At 44.1% G+C, this 21,904-nt stretch overlaps 2 protein-coding genes across 3 annotated transcripts in view; one reads left to right on the forward strand and one right to left on the reverse strand.

Annotated features, from left to right (window-relative positions):
* Positions 1 to 13,382, forward strand: part of bard1 (BRCA1 associated RING domain 1) — a 72,893-nt gene extending 59,511 nt beyond the window's left edge. The window contains exons 10-11 of the mRNA XM_008113531.3: positions 10,188 to 10,285; positions 12,266 to 13,382. Of these exons, the coding sequence (XP_008111738.2) occupies positions 10,188 to 10,285; positions 12,266 to 12,598 (431 nt within the window). The 3' untranslated portion in view covers positions 12,599 to 13,382. The remainder of the gene's footprint in view (positions 1 to 10,187; positions 10,286 to 12,265) is intronic.
* The window catches only part of vwc2l (von Willebrand factor C domain containing 2 like), a 359,062-nt gene that overhangs the window by 89,981 nt on the left and 247,177 nt on the right, over positions 1 to 21,904 (reverse strand). The gene's annotated exons all lie outside the window — the stretch shown is intronic.

Genomic DNA, 21,904 nt, shown 5'->3' on the forward strand with positions numbered 1-21,904 from the left:
TCCAGTGGTTAAACAACTATGAAAACATTTTCCCCAAAGCCCTCTATAGAGAATTAGTAGCATTTTCACAATATTTTTATGTAGACCAGTAGCAAAACTATGATTAGTAGTATTGCAAGAAACTCAGTCAATTGTAGTTTTGGACGCTGTCTCAGCCGAATTTATGATTTGAATTGATTTAACTTAAGGAAAATCCCTATGGAAAATAGGAATTTCTTTTGCCAATACAGTGATTGGCAAGTGTTAAGAGTTTAATTCGTTCCGTGACCCAGATCTTAACTGAAATCATTGATTTTCCCATTGAAATGCTATTAAAAACTAGTCAACTACATCTGCTCCAAATGCAAACAGATGACTCTGATGGAGCAGAGGATCCAACAGCTCGAGCACCGTATTAAGACCCTTAAGGACATTCAGGCACTCGAGCTCTTCTTGGACACTGCACAACACGCTGCTGTAGATTTGCAGCCTGCATCACACCAACACCACCATGACCATGATCATGAACCTTATGGGGAGACCAACTCAAAGGTAGACAACCCTCAGGCTTGGAAGGAGGTCACCCATAGAAGGAGACACAGGACTAGGCAGCCTCCGCTGAACTCCTCTGCTCAGCTGGATTTACACAACAGATTTGATATTCTTACACCATTAGCATACAATCAGGAAACACATCTTGTGGAGGACCACAGTTTCTTAGATACCACTCAGTGGGCCACCCTTGATCAATGCGCAGGGGATCGCCCTATCGGGGACAGTGCATCACCACATTCACACTTATGTAATCATGCAAATGCTCTATCCCCAATCATAGACCAGGAGCAACAGGAACATCCTTGGGAGAGTAATGGGCTCTCGGATGTATCTCAATGGATTGTCATTGATGAATACACTGGGGATGTTGAGAAGGAGGACAACACTTTACACCTACATGATTCACTTCAACAGGAACACTCTTCAGGGGACATACACACTGTCTTGCATAAAAGGGACCCTGTAAATCCTCAAAGGAAACAGGTCTTGGTAGTAGGTGACTCCCTCCTTGGAGGAACGGAAGCCATCATTTCCAGACCGGATGGGATGGCTCGAGAAACATGCTGCCTCCCGGGGGCAAAAATACACCATATCACTCAGAGGCTCAGCAGGCTCCTAAAGCCCCATCACCCTCCCCACCTTATGTTGATTCATGTAGGTACCAATGACACTGATAGGCATACTTTTCAAAAGATCACAAATGATTTTCGAGCTCTGGGAACAAAGCTAAAACTGTATAATGTACATGTGATCTTTTCATCCCTCCTCCCCGTTGTAGGACATGGCTCTACAAGGGTCGGAAAAATAGTACAGGTCAATAACTGGCTCAGAAAATGGTGTCAAGAGGAGCATTTTGGCTTCTGTGACCATGGTCTACTCTTCCAAGAGGATGGACTACTGGCAAGTGATGGGGTGCATCTCACACAAGTAGGAAAACATCTTTTTGCACACAGACTCACAAACCTCATCAGGCGCACTTTAAACTAGATCCACTGGGGGAGGGGAACAACAGCCTGGCGAACACTATATTACCCACGACTACAGGGAACCGCCAAAAGGCTAAACGGAGGGCTGCACAAACACAGCAAGGACCAAGTACTGAGAGCACAATAATCCCAAATAAACAGCTCGGGGGGAGGTCACAGGGGCTTACATGTCTTTACACTAATGCTCAGAGCATGGGAAATAAGCAAGACGAACTCCAACTCTTAGCACAGCACCACACATACGATGTCATAGGCATCACTGAAACCTGGTGGGATGACTCCCATCACTGGAATTTAACCATTGACGGCTATAACCTCTTTCACAGAAATAGAACAAAGGGGAGAGGAGGGGGAGTAGCTTTATATGTCAAAAACAGTTACGTTGCAGAAGAAATGCAAGACTGTAATCTGGGAAACCAGCTTGAAAGCATCTGGATAAGAATCAAGGGAACCGGGACTCAAAAAGACCTTGCCGTGGGTGTCTACTACAGACCTCCGAGTCAGGATGAAGGACTTGATGAAGCTTTCTGTCAACAGCTGACCAAACAGGCACAAAGAAGAGATATAGTAGTCATGGGCGATTTCAATTATCCCGATATCTGCTGTAAAACAAACTCAGCCAAGAGTACAAAGTCCAACAAATTCCTCACTTGCCTTGCAGACAATTTTATGGTCCAGAAGGTAGAAGAGGCAACAAGGGGATCAGCAACTCTTGATCTAATCTTAACAAATGTGGAAGACCTGATCAATACAGTTGAAGTGGTTGGATCCTTAGGGGCAAGTGACCATGTGCTCCTGCAGTTTGCAATACAAAGGAATGCTGAAACTAAGACAAGTCAAACACGCATTCTGGACTTTAAGAGAGCTGACTTCCAAAAAATGAAGGAATTACTGAACGGCATTCCATGGACGCCAATATTAAAAAACAAGGGAGTTAAGGATGGATGGGAGTTTTTCAAAAGTGAAATACTCAAGGCGCAAATGCAAACAGTGCCAACAAAGAAGAAAAATAAGACAAATGCAAAGAAGCCAGAATGGATGTCCAAAGAACTTCTAACTGAGCTAAAGCTCAAAAGTGACATGCACAAGAAGTGGAAAAGGGGAGAAATCACTAAAGAAGAATTCAAACGTATAGCCAACACCTGTAGGGAAAAGGTTCGCAAGGCTAAAGCGCAAAATGAGCTCAGGCTTGCCAGGGACATAAAAAACAACAAAAAAGGTTTTTTTGCTTACGTTGGTAGAAAAAGGAAGAAAAAGGAGGCGATAGGGCCACTGCAAGGAGAAGATGGGGTGATGGTGACAGGGGAAAGGGAAAAGGCAGAAATGCTTAATGCCTTCTTTGCCTCTGTCTTCTCACAAAAAGAAAGCCATCTTCAACCTCAGCAACATGGAATGGACGAAGGATTGGGGGAAATCCAACCCCAAATAGGGAAACAAGTTGTCCAGGAACACCTGGCCACTCTAAACGAATTCAAGTCGCCAGGGCCAGATCAGCTACATCCAGTAGTATTGAAGGAACTAGCGGAAGTTATTTCAGAACCACTGGCAATCATCTTCGAGAGTTCTTGGAGAACAGGAAAAGTCCCAGCAGATTGGAGGAGGGCAAATGTGGTCCCTATCTTCGAGAAGGGAAAAAAGAACGACCCAAACAATTACCGTCCGGTCAGCCTCACATCAATACCAGGCAAGATTCTGGAAAAGATCATTAAGGAAGTGGTCTGCAAACACTTAGAAACAAATGCGGTGATTGCTAATAGTCAACACGGATTTACCAAAAACAAGTCATGCCAGACTAATCTGATCTCTTTTTTTTTATAGAGTTACGAGTTGGGTCGATACAGGGAATGCTATGGATGTAGCATACCTGGATTTCAGTAAGGCCTTCGACAAAGTCCCCCACGACCTTCTGGCAAACAAACTAGTAAAATGTGGGCTAGACAAAACTACGGTTAGGTGGATCTGTAATTGGCTAAGCGAACAAACCCAAAGGGTGCTCACCAATGCGTCGTCTTCATCATGGAAAGAAGTGACAAGTGGAGTGCCACAGGGTTCCGTCCTGGGCCCGGTTCTGTTCAACATCTTTATTAACGACTTGGACGAAGGGTTAGAAGGCATGATCATCAAGTTTGCAGATGACACCAAACTTGGAGGGATAGCTAACACTCCAGAAGACAGGAGCAGAATTCAAAACGATCTTGACAGACTAGAGAGATGGGCCGAAACTAACAAAATGAAGTTCAACAGGGACAAATGCAAGATACTTCACTTCGGCAGAAAAAATGGAAATCAAAGATACAGAATGGGGGACTCCTGGCTTGACAGCAGTGTGGGCGAAAAAGACCTTGGAGTCCTCGTGGACAACAAGTTAAACATGAGCCTACAATGTGATGCGGCATCTAAAAAAGCCAATGGGATTCTGGCCTGCATCAATAGGGGAATAGCGTCTAGATCCAGGGAAGTCATGCTCCCCCTCTATTCTGCTTTGGTCAGACCACACCTCAAATACTGTGTCCAATTTTGGGCACCGCAGATGAAGGGAGATGTTGACAAGCTGGAAAGCGTCCAGAGGAGGGCAACAAAAATGATTAAGGGTCTGGAGAACAAGCCCTATGAGGAGAGGCTTAAAGAGCTGGGCATGTTTAGCTTGCAGAAGAGAAGGCTGAGAGGAGACATGATAGCCATGTACAAATACGTGAGGGGAAGTCATAGGGAGGAGGGAGCAAGCTTATTTTCTGCTGCCCTGCAGACTAGGACACGGAACAATGGCTTCAAACTACAGGAAAGGAGATTCCACCTGAACATCAGGAAGAACTTCCTCACAGTGAGGGCTGTTCGGCAGTGGAACTCTCTGCCCCAGGTTGTGGTGGAGGCTCCTTCTTTGGAAGCTTTTAAGCAGAGGCTGGATGGCCATCTGTCGGGGGTGCTTTGAATGCGATTTCCTGCTTCTTGGCAGGGGGTTGGACTGGATGGCCCATGAGGTCTCTTCCAACTCTACTATTCTATGATTCTATGATTCTATAATCTGTTTCGGCCCCCTGAACCCCCCCCCCCCCCCACACACACACACATTTTTATTGTGTGTTTTTAAATAAGAAAAATGTACTTTATAAATAACAAATAATGTATACCAAGTACAATAGAGTCTCACTTATCCAAGCTAAACGGGCCGGCAGAAGCTTGGATAAGCGAATATCTTGGACAATAAGGAGGGATTAAGGAAAAGCCTATTAAACATCAAATTAGGTTATGATTTTACAAATTAAGCACCAAAACATCATGTTTTACAACAAATTTGACAGAAAAAGTAGTTCAATACGCAGTAATGTCATGTTGTAATTACTGTATTTATGAATTTAGCTCCAAAATATCACGATATATTGAAAACATTGACTACAAAAATGGCTTGGATTATCCAGAGGCTTGGATAAGTGAGGCTTGGATTAGTGAGACTCTACTGTATTGACAAATAATAAAAGAAAATGTAAATAAATAAACTGGATTTATTAACTGCACAACTATCTATTGTAAACATTGGTAAAGGAAAAATGTTCAGAGGTAGGCAGTGCTTGGTTTCATCCAGCCACTGTGGCAAGGAAGCACATTTGAGGCAACAAAATGTGTGTTAGCCTGCACATTCACATCTATGTCTATATCTATATCTCTATATCTCTATCTCTATCTATCCATCTATCTATCTATCTATCTATCTATCTATCTATCTATCTATCTATCTATAATAAAAGTGAATGTTTGTATGTAGCAGCTTTCTGATTGGCCGCCACTTTCACAGGCCACTGTGACTGCCAGGAATCACTGACATGGACCAAGCTTGGCACGCTTAACCCCCATGATGCACTCTACGGCCTGGTGCCGTTGGCGGGACGATGGCCCATTGGTGATGAGATCTGTAGTACTTTCAATCGCTACGACTCCCACAGGCCACTGCGATGCCCAGCAGTGACACAACTGGACCAAATTTGGCCCACAGAACCCCCATGAACCCCTCTCTGTCAGGGGGTAGATTGGGGGAGGATGGACCAAGTAGCTTCACTCACTTCTTCCTCTGAGAGTTGTAGTTCACCCTTAAACAGACAGCACTGAACCCAGCCGACTTCGGATCTGGACCAAACTTGCCACACAGGTTTCTCAAAAGACCCGGGCACCGCTGGGACCCCAAGCTAGTGGAACAATAAAAAAAGAAAGATGAACTTTAAAATGGTGGAAGCATAAAGTTGTGGCAAGGAAGCACAAGGCACAAAAGGAGGAGGCAAAAGCATCATTTTCTTCATACTGGACTCATTCCAGCCTCCCTCCCTCCCTCTCTTCATGAAGTCAAACATACCAGAAATAAAAACCACACAATATCAACTAACCCAAAGTTCCTCAAAGCAGACAAGAGCAAAGCAGACAGCCATCTCCCAAAGCAGACAACATAAAGAGGTATGTAGGCTGCTCCCTTGAATCCCTAAAACCCTGTACACTGGTGCTAGTGCTCCCTCTGGCATGAGCTTGTAACTCAAAGCATTGCTTGTAAGTTGGGATGCTCTTAAGTTGAGATTCCTCTGTACATCCAAACTTCACAGCTAAGAAGCATCTTTTCTTTCTAAAAAGGCAATAATTATATGCAGAAAAAGCTAGCCAATATCATTAATTTATGCTTGCAACAGCTTTTCCCCTCAGCAAGCCTCCGCAATGTGTGAAACCTAATCTCCATCCACATTCAGTGGAATAACGTTTGCCATTTCTACCCACATTGCAGTCACAGAAATAATAAAGGCAATGAAATAATGGAAAGCAATGGAAGATATAGCCCGAGGCAATGGAGACAGGCAGTACCACCTCAAATGAAGTTGTTATATTCCTGATAAAGCATTTGGTTAATGTAAAAATGGGGAAGATGGTTTTTGTCTAACCCTTGTAGTGTTTTTGTGTAGCGCCTGTTGCTATTGAACCAAGCCATCCTTGCTTGATGTGTTGCTCAGTTAGAAACTACTTACTTGTTTTAATTTCTTTAGTTTCCTTTTCCCCTGAAAGTTCCTTATATAAAGCTGGTCATGGTTTTAAGACTATGGAAATAGTGGTATAAAAGCTGTGGGGATTCAATGCATTCATTGACTGAAATTCTACATCAAGCAGATGGATGTAATGCTCCACCCTTGCTGTTTTGTGTTCTCCCTCCAGCCCAGCATCTGTGAAGCCCTTTGAAGAAAGTGATGAAGAGCAATTCAGGGGAAGAAAGCTCTCCTTTTCCTCCTCCTTAGAGCCCTGTTGTTATCTAAATTGCCTCTTCCTTTTATCATCTCACAGTAGATAAGCAAAGACAGTGTATCTCTCATAGGGCTTGACAGCTATCATAGGCTGAGGAGCTTTTGTAGGTGTGCAAAGGGCTAGCAATAACTTCCAGAATCTATCCCAATGTTTCTCAAACTCTGTGTCTCCAGGTGTTTTGGACTTCAGCTCCCACAATTCCAAACAGCTGGTAACCTGGCTGGGATTACTGGGAGCTGAAGTCCAAAATACCTGAAGGAGCAGAGTTTGAGAAACATTGCTCTATCCAAAAAAGAGAGATATACTCACATAAGCCATACTCTTGGATATTTATGTAATCAACAATATGCTGCCTATATAAGTACAATCAATTAAGCCATCAATTGAAACTGAATAATATAGGTCTGATTTCAAATGATGGTCTGTTCTGATATAGGCCCTCTCGGGTCTAATGTGTAAATATTATCAAAACAGTGACCCAAAGACAATAGGTACAGAGGATTGTTTCACCAGAAATTAAACATCAAACCAAACTTATAGGGTCTGTCTCCATCTCTGATTCCAATTTTTATATTTTACAGGTTAAAAATCCCTTACCTGAAAAGCTTTGTACCAGAAGTGTTCCATATTTTGGATTTTGGAATACTTGTCTGTCTATATATAGTGAGATATCTTGGAGATTGGGCCCAAGTCTCGACACTTTGAATACATAACTTAAAAGCAATTTTATACACATTTTTGATTTTGTACAATATTTTTGTTGTATAAAACTTTTCTTGTACAACGTTGCACAATAGAAGTGTTGTCCACAGCCGTGCATTGTTACATAACAAAGCCACTTTGAGTCTCCTTGTGGAGAGAAAAGGGGGGGGGGTATAAATACACATAATAATAATTCATGTGACTTCAGCTGTAGGTAGCCTGAGATTCTTTTCCTGCTGTTTTTGATTTGCACAATTTTCAAGGCTGCAACCACAATTTTGAATCCTTTGCCACATTGTATAGTGTGCATTTTGTGTACTTATCCCAAGTATATAAAAAAACAAAAAAGCCACAGTGTGGGTGAAGGAGTTTTTACCTTGCAGAAAACTGTATAGTTTTCTGTGTTTTGTAAAGCAAAGAAAAAATTGAGGGAAGGTTTTGATTGCAGAGCTGAAGTTTCTCAAACTCTTGTATAGTTCTCAAAATTGTGCAATTAATGTGCTGGGTACAAAAAAAATCACAAGAATTTTTGATGTGTCATTTCTCTCTCAAGTTTTTCAAGGGGACACACAATCCCAGTCAGTAAATCGACATATTTGTGTTCCAGGCGTAGTCTAGACACATGATGTCCCCTTTTCAAATCCTGCTGCCCCTTGATGCAACACATATCTCTTCATCTTCTTTTTGAGTCCTCACTAGTGTTGCCACTCCTTGGTATCTCTCCAATGTCACCTCCCAGCATCTCTGCTTACAAACTTCCCTTATCCACCAACCCGAGGTGTCTTTGCCCTTTGCCGATTCTGCTGTTTTCTTTCTTCGATAACTAGAGTTTCCTGTCTAAATGGGGTGGTACCGAAGGGATGGCAAAATGTAGGGGAGCTCTTTAATTGCATGTTGGCATGTTGCCTAAGCCTTCCAAGAAAGTAACAAGTAAAACTACTAAAGTATGGCTTTGATGCCTTGTTTATTTCTGACTCCTTTCACGGGAGAGGGATGTTCAAATTTGAATATCTCAGCAATTGTGTTCTGTCTTTTGCTTCTGCCTTTTCGTATGCTATCATGCTATTTTCTTTCCTCCAGTCACTTTGACAGCAGCGTAGCATCTAAATTACTGTTAAAAACATCAACTGCAGCTGCTTCATTGCCAAAATTTCTCGTCATTTTCATTTCCCTACCCGCTTACTGAGAGACATGAGCTAGACTAGAGATTGGCAGGTAGAACTGCTCTCTGTGCTTTTATTATTATAAATATTTACAGTAGAATTGAGTTTTTAAGTGTGTCCCTGTGAAATGTTTTCCATCTCATATTTATTTATCCAAAATGGTTAAGGCCAGTGTGCCCTACATTTTTAGAAGGACACAGAGATGGAAAGGTGGTAGAGCAAATGAGACTCCTGGTGGAAAGTGCTATTGTTTTGAATATTGAAACTACTTGGAAGTTTGGGAGCTGTTCCTTACACAATCATTGCAGAAAATACCTATGTAAAATATGTTCAGACTTACTGAACTCTCTGTAAATATCCCATGATACAGGGAAACTTGTCTTGTCATAGAGGCCACACCCAGATAATGCATGGGAACAATCATGATATATCTGCTTGTATGGTCTATATGTCCATTAGACCCCTTCAAAATTCCTGCTGGCAGGAAGCTAGAAGAATCACAGGCTTTATGATGTTTAAAAACATTACATATTCTTGAGATATAGTGTGATTTCATAATTTTTCCTAAAAATAAATGTACATGAGCTATAAACAACTTCTGTATCTCCAAACCTTGTTCATATAAGTTTGGCTAAATTTTCTCGTTTCCTAGAAATTGGACTTAGTATAGAATACCCCCCACCCAAATCTAAAATCCAAAACACTTTGGGTCCCATACATTTTGAATAAGGACTGTCCGGCCTGTAATACTTTCCATTTTAGCATATACTAAACCGCTAGAATGTCTGTTGGTGTATTTTGCAATTCATTAGCTTTGCTAGCAAAACCTTTATTTAAGATATATGTCATCATACAGAAGATAGGTTTTTGGCAAGATTCCTGGTTTTTCACATTAGGATTCATAGCTCTATGTGTAACTCTGTATAAGATTTAGTTTTTAATAATACAAACAAAAGTTTGAAAATCAAAGGGGCAGAAATTTTATCTTTTTTGTGTCTCACTGATTAAGTGGATGAAAGATTATCTAAGTAATAGTATGTTTGTTAATTCCTCCCTCCTCCCATTCACACCCAAGGCAGCATCAAGTAGGATTTAAACCCATTAAGCTTATTGAGTGAGCTTTAGCTGCCTAATTTTTGACTCCTTACACTTGGGCTTGCCATGCATTTTTTATAAGTAATATTTGTGTCATGTTCCTACCAGTGTAACATCCCCTACTAACCAAAGTCTGGTAAGAATCCTATTTAGCTGGCCAAATAATGCTTATTATAATGGCGTAAGTCTCAGGTACAGCTTTGAAAACTTACTTTGAAAATAAAAACATCTCTGGTCATGTTTCCTGGAGGATTCTGGGAGTCGTAGTGAAAAAAATTCTTTCCAAGCTCTGGTTTTGAGTTTTTTCTCTTATTCCAACCAGTCAAGATCTGATCTTGGCTTTTTCATGAGACTGGTTTTCCTATTATTCATAGTCCTTCCTAAAACAGTCATAGTTTACAATAAATCACCAAAGTTTTCTCTGCCTTCCAAATTCCAGGGGTAGAGGTCTGCCTCCAGACAGGAGCCAGGGAAGAAGAAGAGACATATGAAATAGACGGAGGCCCACGACAGAGTCGGCTGAACAAAGAGCAGTTGGTAAGGTTCATCTTTAAATTCCCTTATTCCACTTTTGGAGGAATAGGGAAGCGTGTGCTTCCTTCTGAGAAGTGATTGACAACCGCTAACTTCCAAAAGCAATTTCAAACTGTTAATGGATTTCTGTTGTCATATATGCCACTAAATCTTTTCAGTGCTTTTGAAGTATGTCTTAGAAACATGCATTAAAGATGTTGCCTGAAATACAAGGGTGAAAGTTTTTACCTTTCATCAACCCTTAGTGCTTCTGGGGGTTGTATGTGTCTGTGTTGTTTTCTAGAAAAGTACCAGCTCTTTTCCCCTATTCTATCTGCAGTTGGAAAATGTAGTTTAAACTTCTGATTTAATCTTCAATTGACATTTCTTAATTGTAAGATTTCCTGTGATTACTTTGTAACCATTTTGATGTTCTTGATAATTGTGACAAGAGAAATGTGGGTTAGCTGATTGTTTTGACTAAGGATATAATTTTTAGACACTGTCAGGTGTCATACTTACTTCTTAAAACATTAAATAGGTTATTTTATTCTGCTTTCAGTGAGATAGACTGCATTAGGCACTTTCAGAGAAAGAAGTAGACACAGACACCAGTGCTGGGTTTTATAAGTATATTGGTTACATAGACAAAAGGGGAAATTGCATCAACATTTACACATATACTCTAACATTCATCATTCATTCTTACCATCCTTCTTGTTGAAGTTGATCAGCTTCTTGAGAGGAGTTGATCAGTTTCTTGGTGTTCAGAAATGGTGTTCAGTTGGTCTGACACACTTTTTCTGAGATAAAAGGGCCCTTTTATGTAGTTTTTTCTGTTGATATGGTTCTGAAAGTTGGAAATTATTGACAGACAGCTAAAACATGTTGATTCCATCAGTTCCTGGACCGATGTTAACTTCGTTTAATTGGTTTTCCTTATCAAGGAGCCTTGTTTGCTTTCTTCGTAATGTAAGGAAATTTGTAATCATTTCCTTAACTTAAAAGAGCCATTATCTTTGGAAATATAAACATGTTGTTTTTCCACTAAGAGTTAATCAAGTCAGCAATATCAACAGTTAATCATTTGCCACAGTTCCCATCTGCAACTTTTACCTCCTGTAATGTAATTTTCTAGGTTTCAATATTTTACAATGGTGTCTCCAAAATTATTAGGTCTCATTCCTTAGGATGGTATCTTCAGCCCAATTCAACTTTCATACAGTTTCATTCAAACCATATATTTCATGACACAAGCTCTTCCCACATTTCACCTAGTATGTTTTCCTGTTCCAGAAGTCTTGTATGTATTGTCCCTACATTCTTTTGCCTCCTTCCTGCACTACAAAACATTTTTCCTTCTCCTAATGGCACTGTGTGATGTTTTCTCCAACCATTCTTATGACTCTTTCCTTTTCCTCCACCTACAAGGCTTCTGACTCCCTCATCTTGGTCCGCCAGGCTTCTCAGATCAGAATTTGTAATGACTTCTCGCCTGCTTTTTTATCCAGTCCTGCTTTAAGTTCCTTTACAGTTTTGCTTCCGCACTTAACAAGCTTGCTTTGACACTCATTCTCTCACATATTCCGCAGTCTGCCTGCTAACCCTGGGATATTATTTTTATTGCTTCTCACTTACTTTTAATAGCATGTACTTGTTAACTGAGAAGGCATGAAGTACATTGGACCCTTGATATCCATGGTATAGGAAAATAGTGTCCCTTAGATAAAATGGCAAAATCAGTTTGCTTTTTGAATTTTTAAAAAAGTATATTCAAGGTGTTGTTCCTTGACACTCTGAACTTTCTCCTTCCAAACAAATGTTGTACTGTTTATCCACATTAGGTTGCTAACCCTTTCCTGTGTTAAATGTGTGTTGACATCGCCCCACATCATCTTTATGTGGTTTGACAAATAAGTTATACATATTAGGAGGCAACTGTATTATGCCTTCTTTTTAATCCTCCCAGTTCTTTTTACATGAACATTTTCTTCCTTGTTTTAGTTGCCAAAATTGTTTGATGGCTGCTACTTCTATTTCCTTGGAGTGTTTAAGGAGCACAACAAAGATGACCTGAAAGAACTGGTGAAAGCAGGTGGAGGACAGATTCTCTTGAGGAAACCCAAATCAGATAATGATGTGACACAGACAATCAATACCGTGGCCTATCATGCTGAGATTACTTCTGACCAAAGTTTCTGTACCCAGTATATAATCTATGATGGTTCATCTAACTATACCCCAGAGAAAATTCGTCAAGGAAAGGTCTGGGAGGTGCCATCTAAATGGCTTATAGAGTGTGTGATGTCATTTCAACTGTTACCTGTTAAGCAATGAATTTTCCAGCATTGTAACACCCGAATCATTTGTGTCGCCTGGCTTTTTAAACAGAAAATGAAACTTTGCTCTTCAGTTAAGAAATAACTGCTAAGTCACAGATTTATTTTGTCTATAAGCTACAAATTATTGCATCAGGGTCAAGGCACAAATATAACCAGTATTTGGTTGTTGTTACTATGATCTCCAAGTGTCCAGACTAGTATGGGTTTTTTTAAATTCTTATGACTAATTTGACTTATGGCACTTATTTCTATAATCTATTTGTGTTTTGCAGGAGGTTTTTAAATCAGCTTTCTGTGAATTAATTCAACTTAGGATTGTGATCTAGTAGAAAACACCTGTGTTTGTCCAAAGACCTTCTCTGTCCCTTTGAATCGCAGAGTATTCTGAAATAATGGGAAATTTGAATGGATTGTGCATGTTTCTCAGAAAGTATCTTCCAGTGCCATTCTGGGTATTATAATCTCTTTATATAAGAAGCAATAATATCAACTACCTATTATAACAGGTACTAAAGCTTTTTTCTCTTTGAACATAATGAAACCAGTATTGTTATTTTGTTCAGCTTGTAAATAGCTTATTTCTGTGTCCAATCATGATATCTATGTTTTCATGTGTCATTTTAAATGTTTTGGATTATAATCAGTGATAAATCATGACTAGAAGCATTGTATTTGAATGTGTGTGTATTCTATACTGCTGAAAGGTGGGTTTGTTGGAAATGTAGAAAATGTGTGTGACACCCCAGTCCTATAGGCAAATACAGAATTGAATCAATGTGCCTTACAGTCTGATGCAGATCAATTTAGAAATGCTATTTTTTCTTCGTGTACTCTGTGAATGCACACTAATGGAGAACGCTGCGCCTGCGCAGGCTCCAACGGATACTCTTCCAAGCTAAAGTTTGAAATTTGGCGGTAACCCCGCCCTCCGCGCTCGCTCTCCAGTTCCTTTTTTTCCGCCGCAAAGCTCACTTCGGACTCTTCGTTCTTATGTCAACCACGCGTTTTAAACGGTGCACTCAGTGTGCCGCTAAGATTCCAGATTCCGACGGCCACGCTAAGTGCCTTTTCTGCCTTGGCGAAAGCCACGTCGTCGGTACCTGCCGTTTTTGCCTGGCCTTTACAGCTCAGGCCAGAAGAAATAGAGCTGCGAGACTCCGTGCAGCTCTTTACGAAAAAACTCTTGCTCCTGAGGCTTCCACTTCCACCTCAGCCTCGATGGCTTCCAGGCCTGCTCCGTCGGTATCATCTAAAACCTCGAAAACCTCGAGACCGCGACCGACCAAACCGCCCTGCACGGTGACCACCGCTACGGTATCCACCCGATCGGGCAAGATGGGCCCTTCATCAACTTCGAGTTCGGTGGCTTCGGCCGTTTCCACTCGATCCCGCCTGGCTGCGCCGCCATCTTCTTCCGCCATGAAGATTGCCTTCAAGAGGGCTCAGGAGGAATCCAGACGGGCTCAATCTGACTCGGCAGCTGTGTGCCCGATTCCCCCGACGCCGGGGAAATCGCTGAGGGTCGCGTCAAAACAACCCCCAGCAAAGAAAAGAATGATCCAGAGGTCGTCCTCCTCAGCGTCTTCGAAGAAGGACGTCCCCTCCTCTGGGCCTTCCTCTAGGAGATCCTCTCCTATCCAACCAGCACAACGCCTCCGCTCCTCTTCCTCTCCTCATGGTCAGTCCTCGGATGTGGACGCTCAAGCCTCCCCCGACCGGTCGGTCAGGACGGTTATTAAGGCTCCCCAGCCGGCACCATCTCGTCTTCCGGCTCGACAAGAACTCTTTCCCCCAGCTCAAACACCTGAGAGGGGTAGACAGATGACGCGCTTAGCCCGCGCCGCCCAGGCCTCCGCGTCCAAGAGCGTTCCTCCGCAGCCGTCTCTCCCTGCTCCTGGGGTTATGCCTCATCAGGACTCTGTGCTTGTTTCTCCTCCCCGGTCCCCTCAAGGGCCCGAGGAGGATGACCCCGATATCGAACGCCCCGAGTCGATACTCTCCGCCTCTGTGGTTTCTCTCGGTCTCGACCTCTCCCCGCCTCACGACGCCTACGAGGTCGACCCACCTTCCCCGACGGATAATATCCGGGCTTTCTCCGACCAGATGGTCAGAATGGCAGACGCTCTGGGGATGGAAATTAAACAAACTTCAAAGGCTGTTACCGACCCCGTTTTCAAGAGGGTTCAAGCCCAAGCCCCGCCGGCCACCTTGCTGCCTTTTCTTCCATACCTCCTGGACGTCATCCAGGCATCTTGGAAGACTCCATCTTCGATACCTCCAACCTCTAAGAAAATAGAGGCCTGGTACCGAACCGATGACGAAGCCTTGGAATGGCTCAAGCATCACCCTGACCCAAACTCCATGGTGGTAAAGGCCTCCCAATCATCGGGCCGACAATCCAACTCCCCGGCCGACAGAGAGGGCAAACGCTTCGATGCGGTAGGCCGCAAGCTGTACTCCGGTGCTCTCCTCCTTTGCCGCATGGCAAACTACGGGGCCTGCATGGGCGCTTATCAGCAGATCCTCTGGGAGAAAGCCCAACCTTTCTTCGCCAAACTTTCTGACGAAGACCGATCAGTCCTTTCGACCCTCCAACAGGAGGCGGACTCTCTCGCACACCACCAAATTCAAATGGCTAAGCATACCGGTGATACCGCCGGAAAAATGATTGCCCACGCGGTCGCGATCAGACGGCATGCATGGCTTCGGTCCTCAGGACTCTCTTCTTCCTCTCGACAAGTGATCGAAGACCTTCCTTTCGACACCCAGGGCCTTTTCAATTCGGGCACTGATGACAAACTTAAGTCCAATCACGACTTCAAGATTCTCGCAACAAAGTGCGGGACCGATCAACCTCAGGCTCAGCGGACCCGATGGTTCCCGCAACGGTACCGTCGCTACCCTCAGCCTTTTCGTCACCAGCCGTTTCGACGCTCGTCGAGCTCGAGTCACCACAGTCATCAGCAACAACCTCGCCGCCAGCACCAGGTCCCGAAAGGTCGGGGCAAAGGTCCTGCAGCTATGCCACAACCCCAACGTCGGGCCTGACGCCTACTCTCTCGGGGATCTTTCTATCTCCACTACTACTGCCACTACCATACCGTTCCTAGGCCCCGACCAGATCCTTCCTCTCTGTTCTTTCCTCGACCGCCTAGCTCCTTTCTACCGCGAATGGGAGTCTATCACCTCAGATGCCTGGGTTCTTCACATTGTCAGAGACGGCTATGCCTTGGAATTCGAAACTTTGCCACCCACGGGTCACATCCTCCACACCGACCCTTCACCGGAAATATGCGCCGAGGTCGACTCCCTTCTGGCGAAGGGCGCAATCCAGCTTTCTCCTTCCGAGCAGGACACTCGAGGTTTCTTCTCGAGATACTTTACGGTTCCCAAGCGGGGCGGAGGCCTTCGGCCTATCCTCGATCTACGGGCTCTAAACCTCTTCATTCTGCCTTCAAAATTTCGAATGGTTTCAGTAGCCTCCATCCTCCCGATGCTCCGACACGGAGACTTCTTCGCCTCTATAGACTTACGCGACGCGTATTTCCACGTCTCGGTGCGAAGATCCCACAGACGCTTCCTTTCCTTCAAGCTCCTGGGACAATCTTACCAGTTCACAGTTCTCCCTTTCGGCCTCGTCACGGCCCCAAGGGTCTTTACAAAGGTGGTCGCCGTGGTGGCAGCGCACCTCAGGAAACAGGACATTATGGTCTTTCCTTATCTGGACGATTGGATGATTGTCGCGTCCGATCCCTCATCCCTTCAAAACCATGTCTCAGAGACTCTTTCTCTCCTGCAACGGCTGGGCCTTCAGTTGAATGTCTCAAAGTCTCAACTCCTCCCAACCACAGAAATCCGTTTCATCGGAGCTCTCTTCAACTCCATCACGGAAACCGCCTCCCTACCGAAGGACAGGTTCCTAGCCCTTCAACAGCACCTTTCCCTCCTCCTCCGCAACCGCAGGAGCCGAGCCCACGCGGTCCAAGTTCTCCTGGGTCACATGGCCTCCACGGTCATGGTTACTCCTTTTGCCAGACTACGTCTCAGACCTCTCCAAAGATGGTTCATAGACTCTTTCAAACCCCATCGGCACCCGAGCTCAATGTTTCTCACGGTACCGAACCAGGTTCGCCTCTCCCTTCGCTGGTGGCAGGACCCAGCGAATGTTTGTGTGGGACTTCCCTTCCATCCCTCCCTTCCGTCAGTCACCATCACGACCGACGCCTCCAATTTTGCCTGGGGAGCCCACATGTCGAACCTCACCGTCAGGGACCTGTGGTCCACCCAAGAAAGGTCTCACCACATAAACTTTCTAGAACTGTTATCAATCTTCAAAGCCCTCCGGGCGTTTGCCCGCTTTCTTCCCCACAAGACCGTTCTGATCCAAACGGACAACGTAGTAGCCATGTACTACATCAACAAACAAGGGGGTACGGGCTCGAGAAAACTCATGGCTCTCTCGATGGACATTTGGCTATGGTGCATAGCGAGACACATAACTCTGTCGGCAGTTCACCTTCCGGGGGCTCAAAATACTTTAGCAGACTCTCTAAGCAGAATAACGACCTCCCCCCACGAGTGGCGTCTCGATCCCGAGATCCTGAAATCCGTCTTCAACGATTGGGGCTGGCCAGCTCTGGACCTTTTTGCCTCCCCCTCGAACGCTCAACTTCCTCGATTCGGAGCGAGACTACCTCCAAACTCGACTCCGGGCTGTCTCGGAGACGCGTTTCTCCTCGACTGGACTCTCGAACCCGTCTATCTTTTTCCTCCCTTCCCTCTCATCTCGAGAGTGATAGAGAGACTCTATCTAACACCGACATCGGCCATCCTGATCGCCCCTGCATGGCCACGCCAGCCGTGGTATCCCACGCTGCTCCGGATGTGTGCGGATCCCCCCCGCACCCTCCCAATTCTCCCTCATCTACTATCTTCACAGAAGGGACAGGTTCTCCACCCCGACGTCCCGTCCCTGCACCTGACTGCCTGGAGGATACTTCCTTAAACTCTCTCCACCCAGACCTGCAGGCGATCCTTCGCGCTGCTCACAAACCGGCCACATCGAAAGCCTATGCTTACAAGCTGGCAAAATTCCAAACTTTCCTTCGGGACCGACGCGTTGATCCCGCCTCTACTTCGATCCCGCTGGTCATGGACTTTCTACTTTCCCTTGCGGATCGTCAACTTTCTCTGGCCTCGATAAAATCCTATCTCGCTGCTCTCTCCTGGCATTTCCAACGTCAGGGACAACCCTCTCTCTTTTCTAACAACCTCATTAAGACCTTCCTTCGAGGTTACAACAACTTGCATCCTCCAGTCCAACCTCCGACTCCCGGATGGAGCCTCGAACTCGTCCTTTCTCAACTAGCTTCAGCTCCCTTCGAACCTATGGCCTCTGCAGACCTTCACCTTCTCTCTTGGAAGACTGCCTTCCTCATCGCTATCACCTCTGCCCGCAGGCCTTCGGAACTGGCTGCTCTCCGGGTGGACGAACCCTACCTCCGTTTCCACCACGACAGGGCTGTCCTTCGCCCGGACATCACCTTCCTACCTAAGGTGGTCTCTGCTTTTCACCTGAACCAGGACATAATACTTCCTGCTTTCTTCCCCAATTCTTCTTCTTCTCTAGAACGGAAACTCCATCTCCTCGATGTCAGGAGAGCCCTCCTTTTCTACAAGGACAGGACTAAGGACATACGTAAGTCACCTAGACTTTTTGTGGCATACGCTACCCACAAACTGGGCGAACCTCTTTCTTCCCAAAGACTCTCACACTGGATTGCTCAGACCATTGAGCTCGCTTATCAGCTAGCCAAACGCCAGCCCCCCTCGTCGATCCGCCCTAGATCTACAAGGGGCCTTTCCACCTCTACGGCCTTCCTGAGGGGCGTCCCTCTCGACTCCATCTGTCGAGCGGCTATCTGGTCCACTCCATCCACCTTTGTTTCACACTACAGGATGGACTCAAAGAACCTCAAGGACTCGGCTTTTGCCAGGTCCGTCCTCTCCTCCTGCCTTACCTAATGTTGTTGCCTTACTCAAACCCATTTTTCGGGTTTATCCTTCTTACAGGCTGACCGTTGTCATCCATCCCGTTTGTAATCAATGTGCTCAGGGTCTCTTTAACATAGTGCTTGTGTACTATACTTACCCACTGCACTGAAATTTAATGTTTGAATGCTTCTCCCTCTGTTTTCTGAGAATGGGTTTATGCCTACCTCTGTATTTTCTTACAGACTATTGCCTACTTACTATGTTATGATTGTGTTCTGGATCCTAACACAAGGATCGGTTTTATTGCACTATATGCTATTGCATCGCTTACTTGACCATTGCATTTGCCTGTTTTTTTGCACCTTGTGCTCAATAAATGTGTTTGGACACTAGACTGGTTATCGGGTTTGCTATCCCACCTACCTACACTTTAGCTTGCTAGTCTCCATTAGTGTGCATTCACAGAGTACACGAAGAAAAAGGACAGGTTGCTTACCTGTAACCGTGTTTCTTCGAGTGTACTCTGTGAATTCACACAATCCCGCCCTTCCTTCCCCACAGGCAAACCTCTCCCTTTCTCGCTGCCTTTGCGGCGTAGGAACTGGAGAGCGAGCGCGGAGGGCGCCCTTTATACCCTCCGGGAAGAGGGGCGGGGTTACCGCCAAATTTCAAACTTTAGCTTGGAAGAGTATCCGTTGGAGCCTGCGCAGGCGCAGCGTTCTCCATTAGTGTGAATTCACAGAGTACACTCGAAGAAACACGGTTACAGGTAAGCAACCTGTCCTTATGTCATTAAAACTTGTCTCATTGCTTGTAATCAATGGCAAAGTTTCTTTATGGATCAGATACACTTTGTCCCTCTCAAGCACTGCTTTAGATAATAATTCCCATCAATATCAGCCAACATGGTCAGTGATAATGGTTATTGTAGTTGACAACATCTAGAAAGCTACATATTTCCCATCTTTGCTCTGTACCCTTGCCTTCTCTCCCTTTGCTATTTGTTCTAGTGAAGTGCTACATTCAGTCCTGAACTGTCATGGGAGATTAATGATCTTCTGCGTTTTACTATGTGATGTGGTTTTTACTGGTGGTTCATCTAAAGCTCATTCAGAGGTTTAACTCGTATTTTCTTTTGACTTGGCTTGATGCACTTTAGACGCCTTAATTCATGCTGCAGTGCATTTTGGAAGCATATATTTTCTAGCCATTGCAACTTGTAGTCTGCTTAGAGGTGCGTTAAATGGTCAGTGTAGATGTGCCCCAAATGTTATGGTCAAAAGTCATTCATCAACAAGAAATCATTCTGCTGTCATATTTTTTCCACTCATTTGGCTGGATAAAGTGCAGCCATGAGAAGCAAACACTCTGGAAAATAACTTCTTGTAATAGTTTTTAATGATCTGTCTAAATTATATCACAAGGGGTGATGATATATTGTCAGTCTCCTTCCATGATACAAGCAGCTCAGTGTTGAAGCTTAAATCTATTGAATTCTGTCACTATAAAGTGTAATGTTTCATTTTACCAGAGCCTTAACTAGTGTTAACTCAACCTTAAAATAGCAGGATTCTCTGTATGTGTATGTGTGTGTGCAGTACTGTTTTCAGAAAAAGAAAATCTTAACTTCTCATTTCTGAGTGGAAAGAAGCACTTTCTATCTCAATCTAACTCCCAGCGGGAGGTCAAGTCTGATGTATCTGAGAAATGTCAGAGCCTGCTGGGAGAGGTTTGGGAGGGGAAAACAGTAGTACTATGCTGCATGGTGATGCTGAAATGGTGACATGTAACAAGCTGCCACCTATTATTCAGTGCAGCATTTTATTTTATTCTTTAAACCACTCCAGAAACATGTGTGCTTTGTAGGTATGAAAGGATGCCTGTGGTTTCTCCGTAAGATTTGAGGAGTGTGCTTTGTCTTGGCAAGTTCCATACATTAGAGAATAGTGCCATTCCTATGAGCAGCCTTGGATCTCATGCTGTGGGAATGGTGAAATATACATACAGTGAAGTAATAAATGACCTCCTTGGAACATTGTCAAGATGCCATTCCAAGTCAAGGCTTTGGAGTGCTACTTATTAACAAGAACCCATATTGAAGCTTCTTTCAGAAATCTGTGATTTAAGAACCTGCAGTACTATGCACATTCTGCCACTTTGACACAGAATCTGGCTGCACCTATAGAAGTCAGAAATGCGGCTATCAAGGCAAGTTTTTTGTGCTACATGTACTCTCGGTTCTCTTTAAACTTGAGAAGATAATCTGAAGGTCCAGATATCTGCAGTGACCAAGAGGGCCTTTGGCCAATAGTAGACTGAAGCTACCATCCAAACCATGCTTGCTGCGGAAGCAAGCTTCAGTTAATGTTGAAAATAAATAGTGCAGAGTTCCACACCTTCATGACTGTCACACATTCCTCCAAGTCTGCGATTTCAATAACTTGTCTTGTTTAGTTGGCAGCAGGGAATTGTGGATAACAATGGAATTGTGTCAATAATAAATTCAGGCAAATATTGGAAAATTTCATTGTGTAGTAAATACAAACAAGGAAGACTTCTGAATGAGATTCCATTAGGTGAAATGTGATTCTTTTCTCTGATGGAATGAAATTAGACAGTGTACTGGATTATGAAACCTTCTCCTAGATGCTATGTTTGCAGATCACAGGGGTTCCTTGTGTAAGCAGAAGTTGGCTAATGCAACATTCGAGGTATTTTAAATGATTCGGTAGACTTTAGTTGCTCATTCAAGGAGCCCCTGGTGGCGCAGAGGATCAAACCCTTCTGCCAGCAGGACTGATGACTTGAAGGTTAGGTTCCTGACCTGAAGGTTGCTGACCTGAAACCACCCCTACCCTAACCCACATTGTTACAATACATACAACAGTACATACAACAAACAAAACATTAGAACACAGACACACAGGAAGGTGGGTAGCAGTCTGCCCCATAACACACACTATAAGGATCCCTTGTCAAGGATGGATGGGAGTTTTTCAAAAGTGAAATACGCAAGGCGCAAATGCAAACAGTGCCAGAAAGAAAAAATAAGACAAGTGTAAAGAAGCCAGAATGGATGTCCAAAGAACTTCTAACTGGACTAAGACTCAAAAGAGACATGCACAAGAAGTGGAAAAGTGGAAAAATCACCAAAGAAGAATTCAAACAAATAGCCAACTCCTGTAGGGAAAAGGTTCGCAAGGCTAAAGCGGAAAATGAGCTCAGGCTTGCAAGAGACATTAAAAACAATAAAAAGGGCTTCTTTGCTTATGTCGGTAGGAAAAGGAAGAACAAGGAGGCAATAAGG

Source organism: Anolis carolinensis, chromosome 1, assembly GCF_035594765.1.
Source record: "Anolis carolinensis isolate JA03-04 chromosome 1, rAnoCar3.1.pri, whole genome shotgun sequence".
NCBI classification, from domain to species: Eukaryota; Metazoa; Chordata; class Lepidosauria; order Squamata; family Dactyloidae; genus Anolis; species Anolis carolinensis.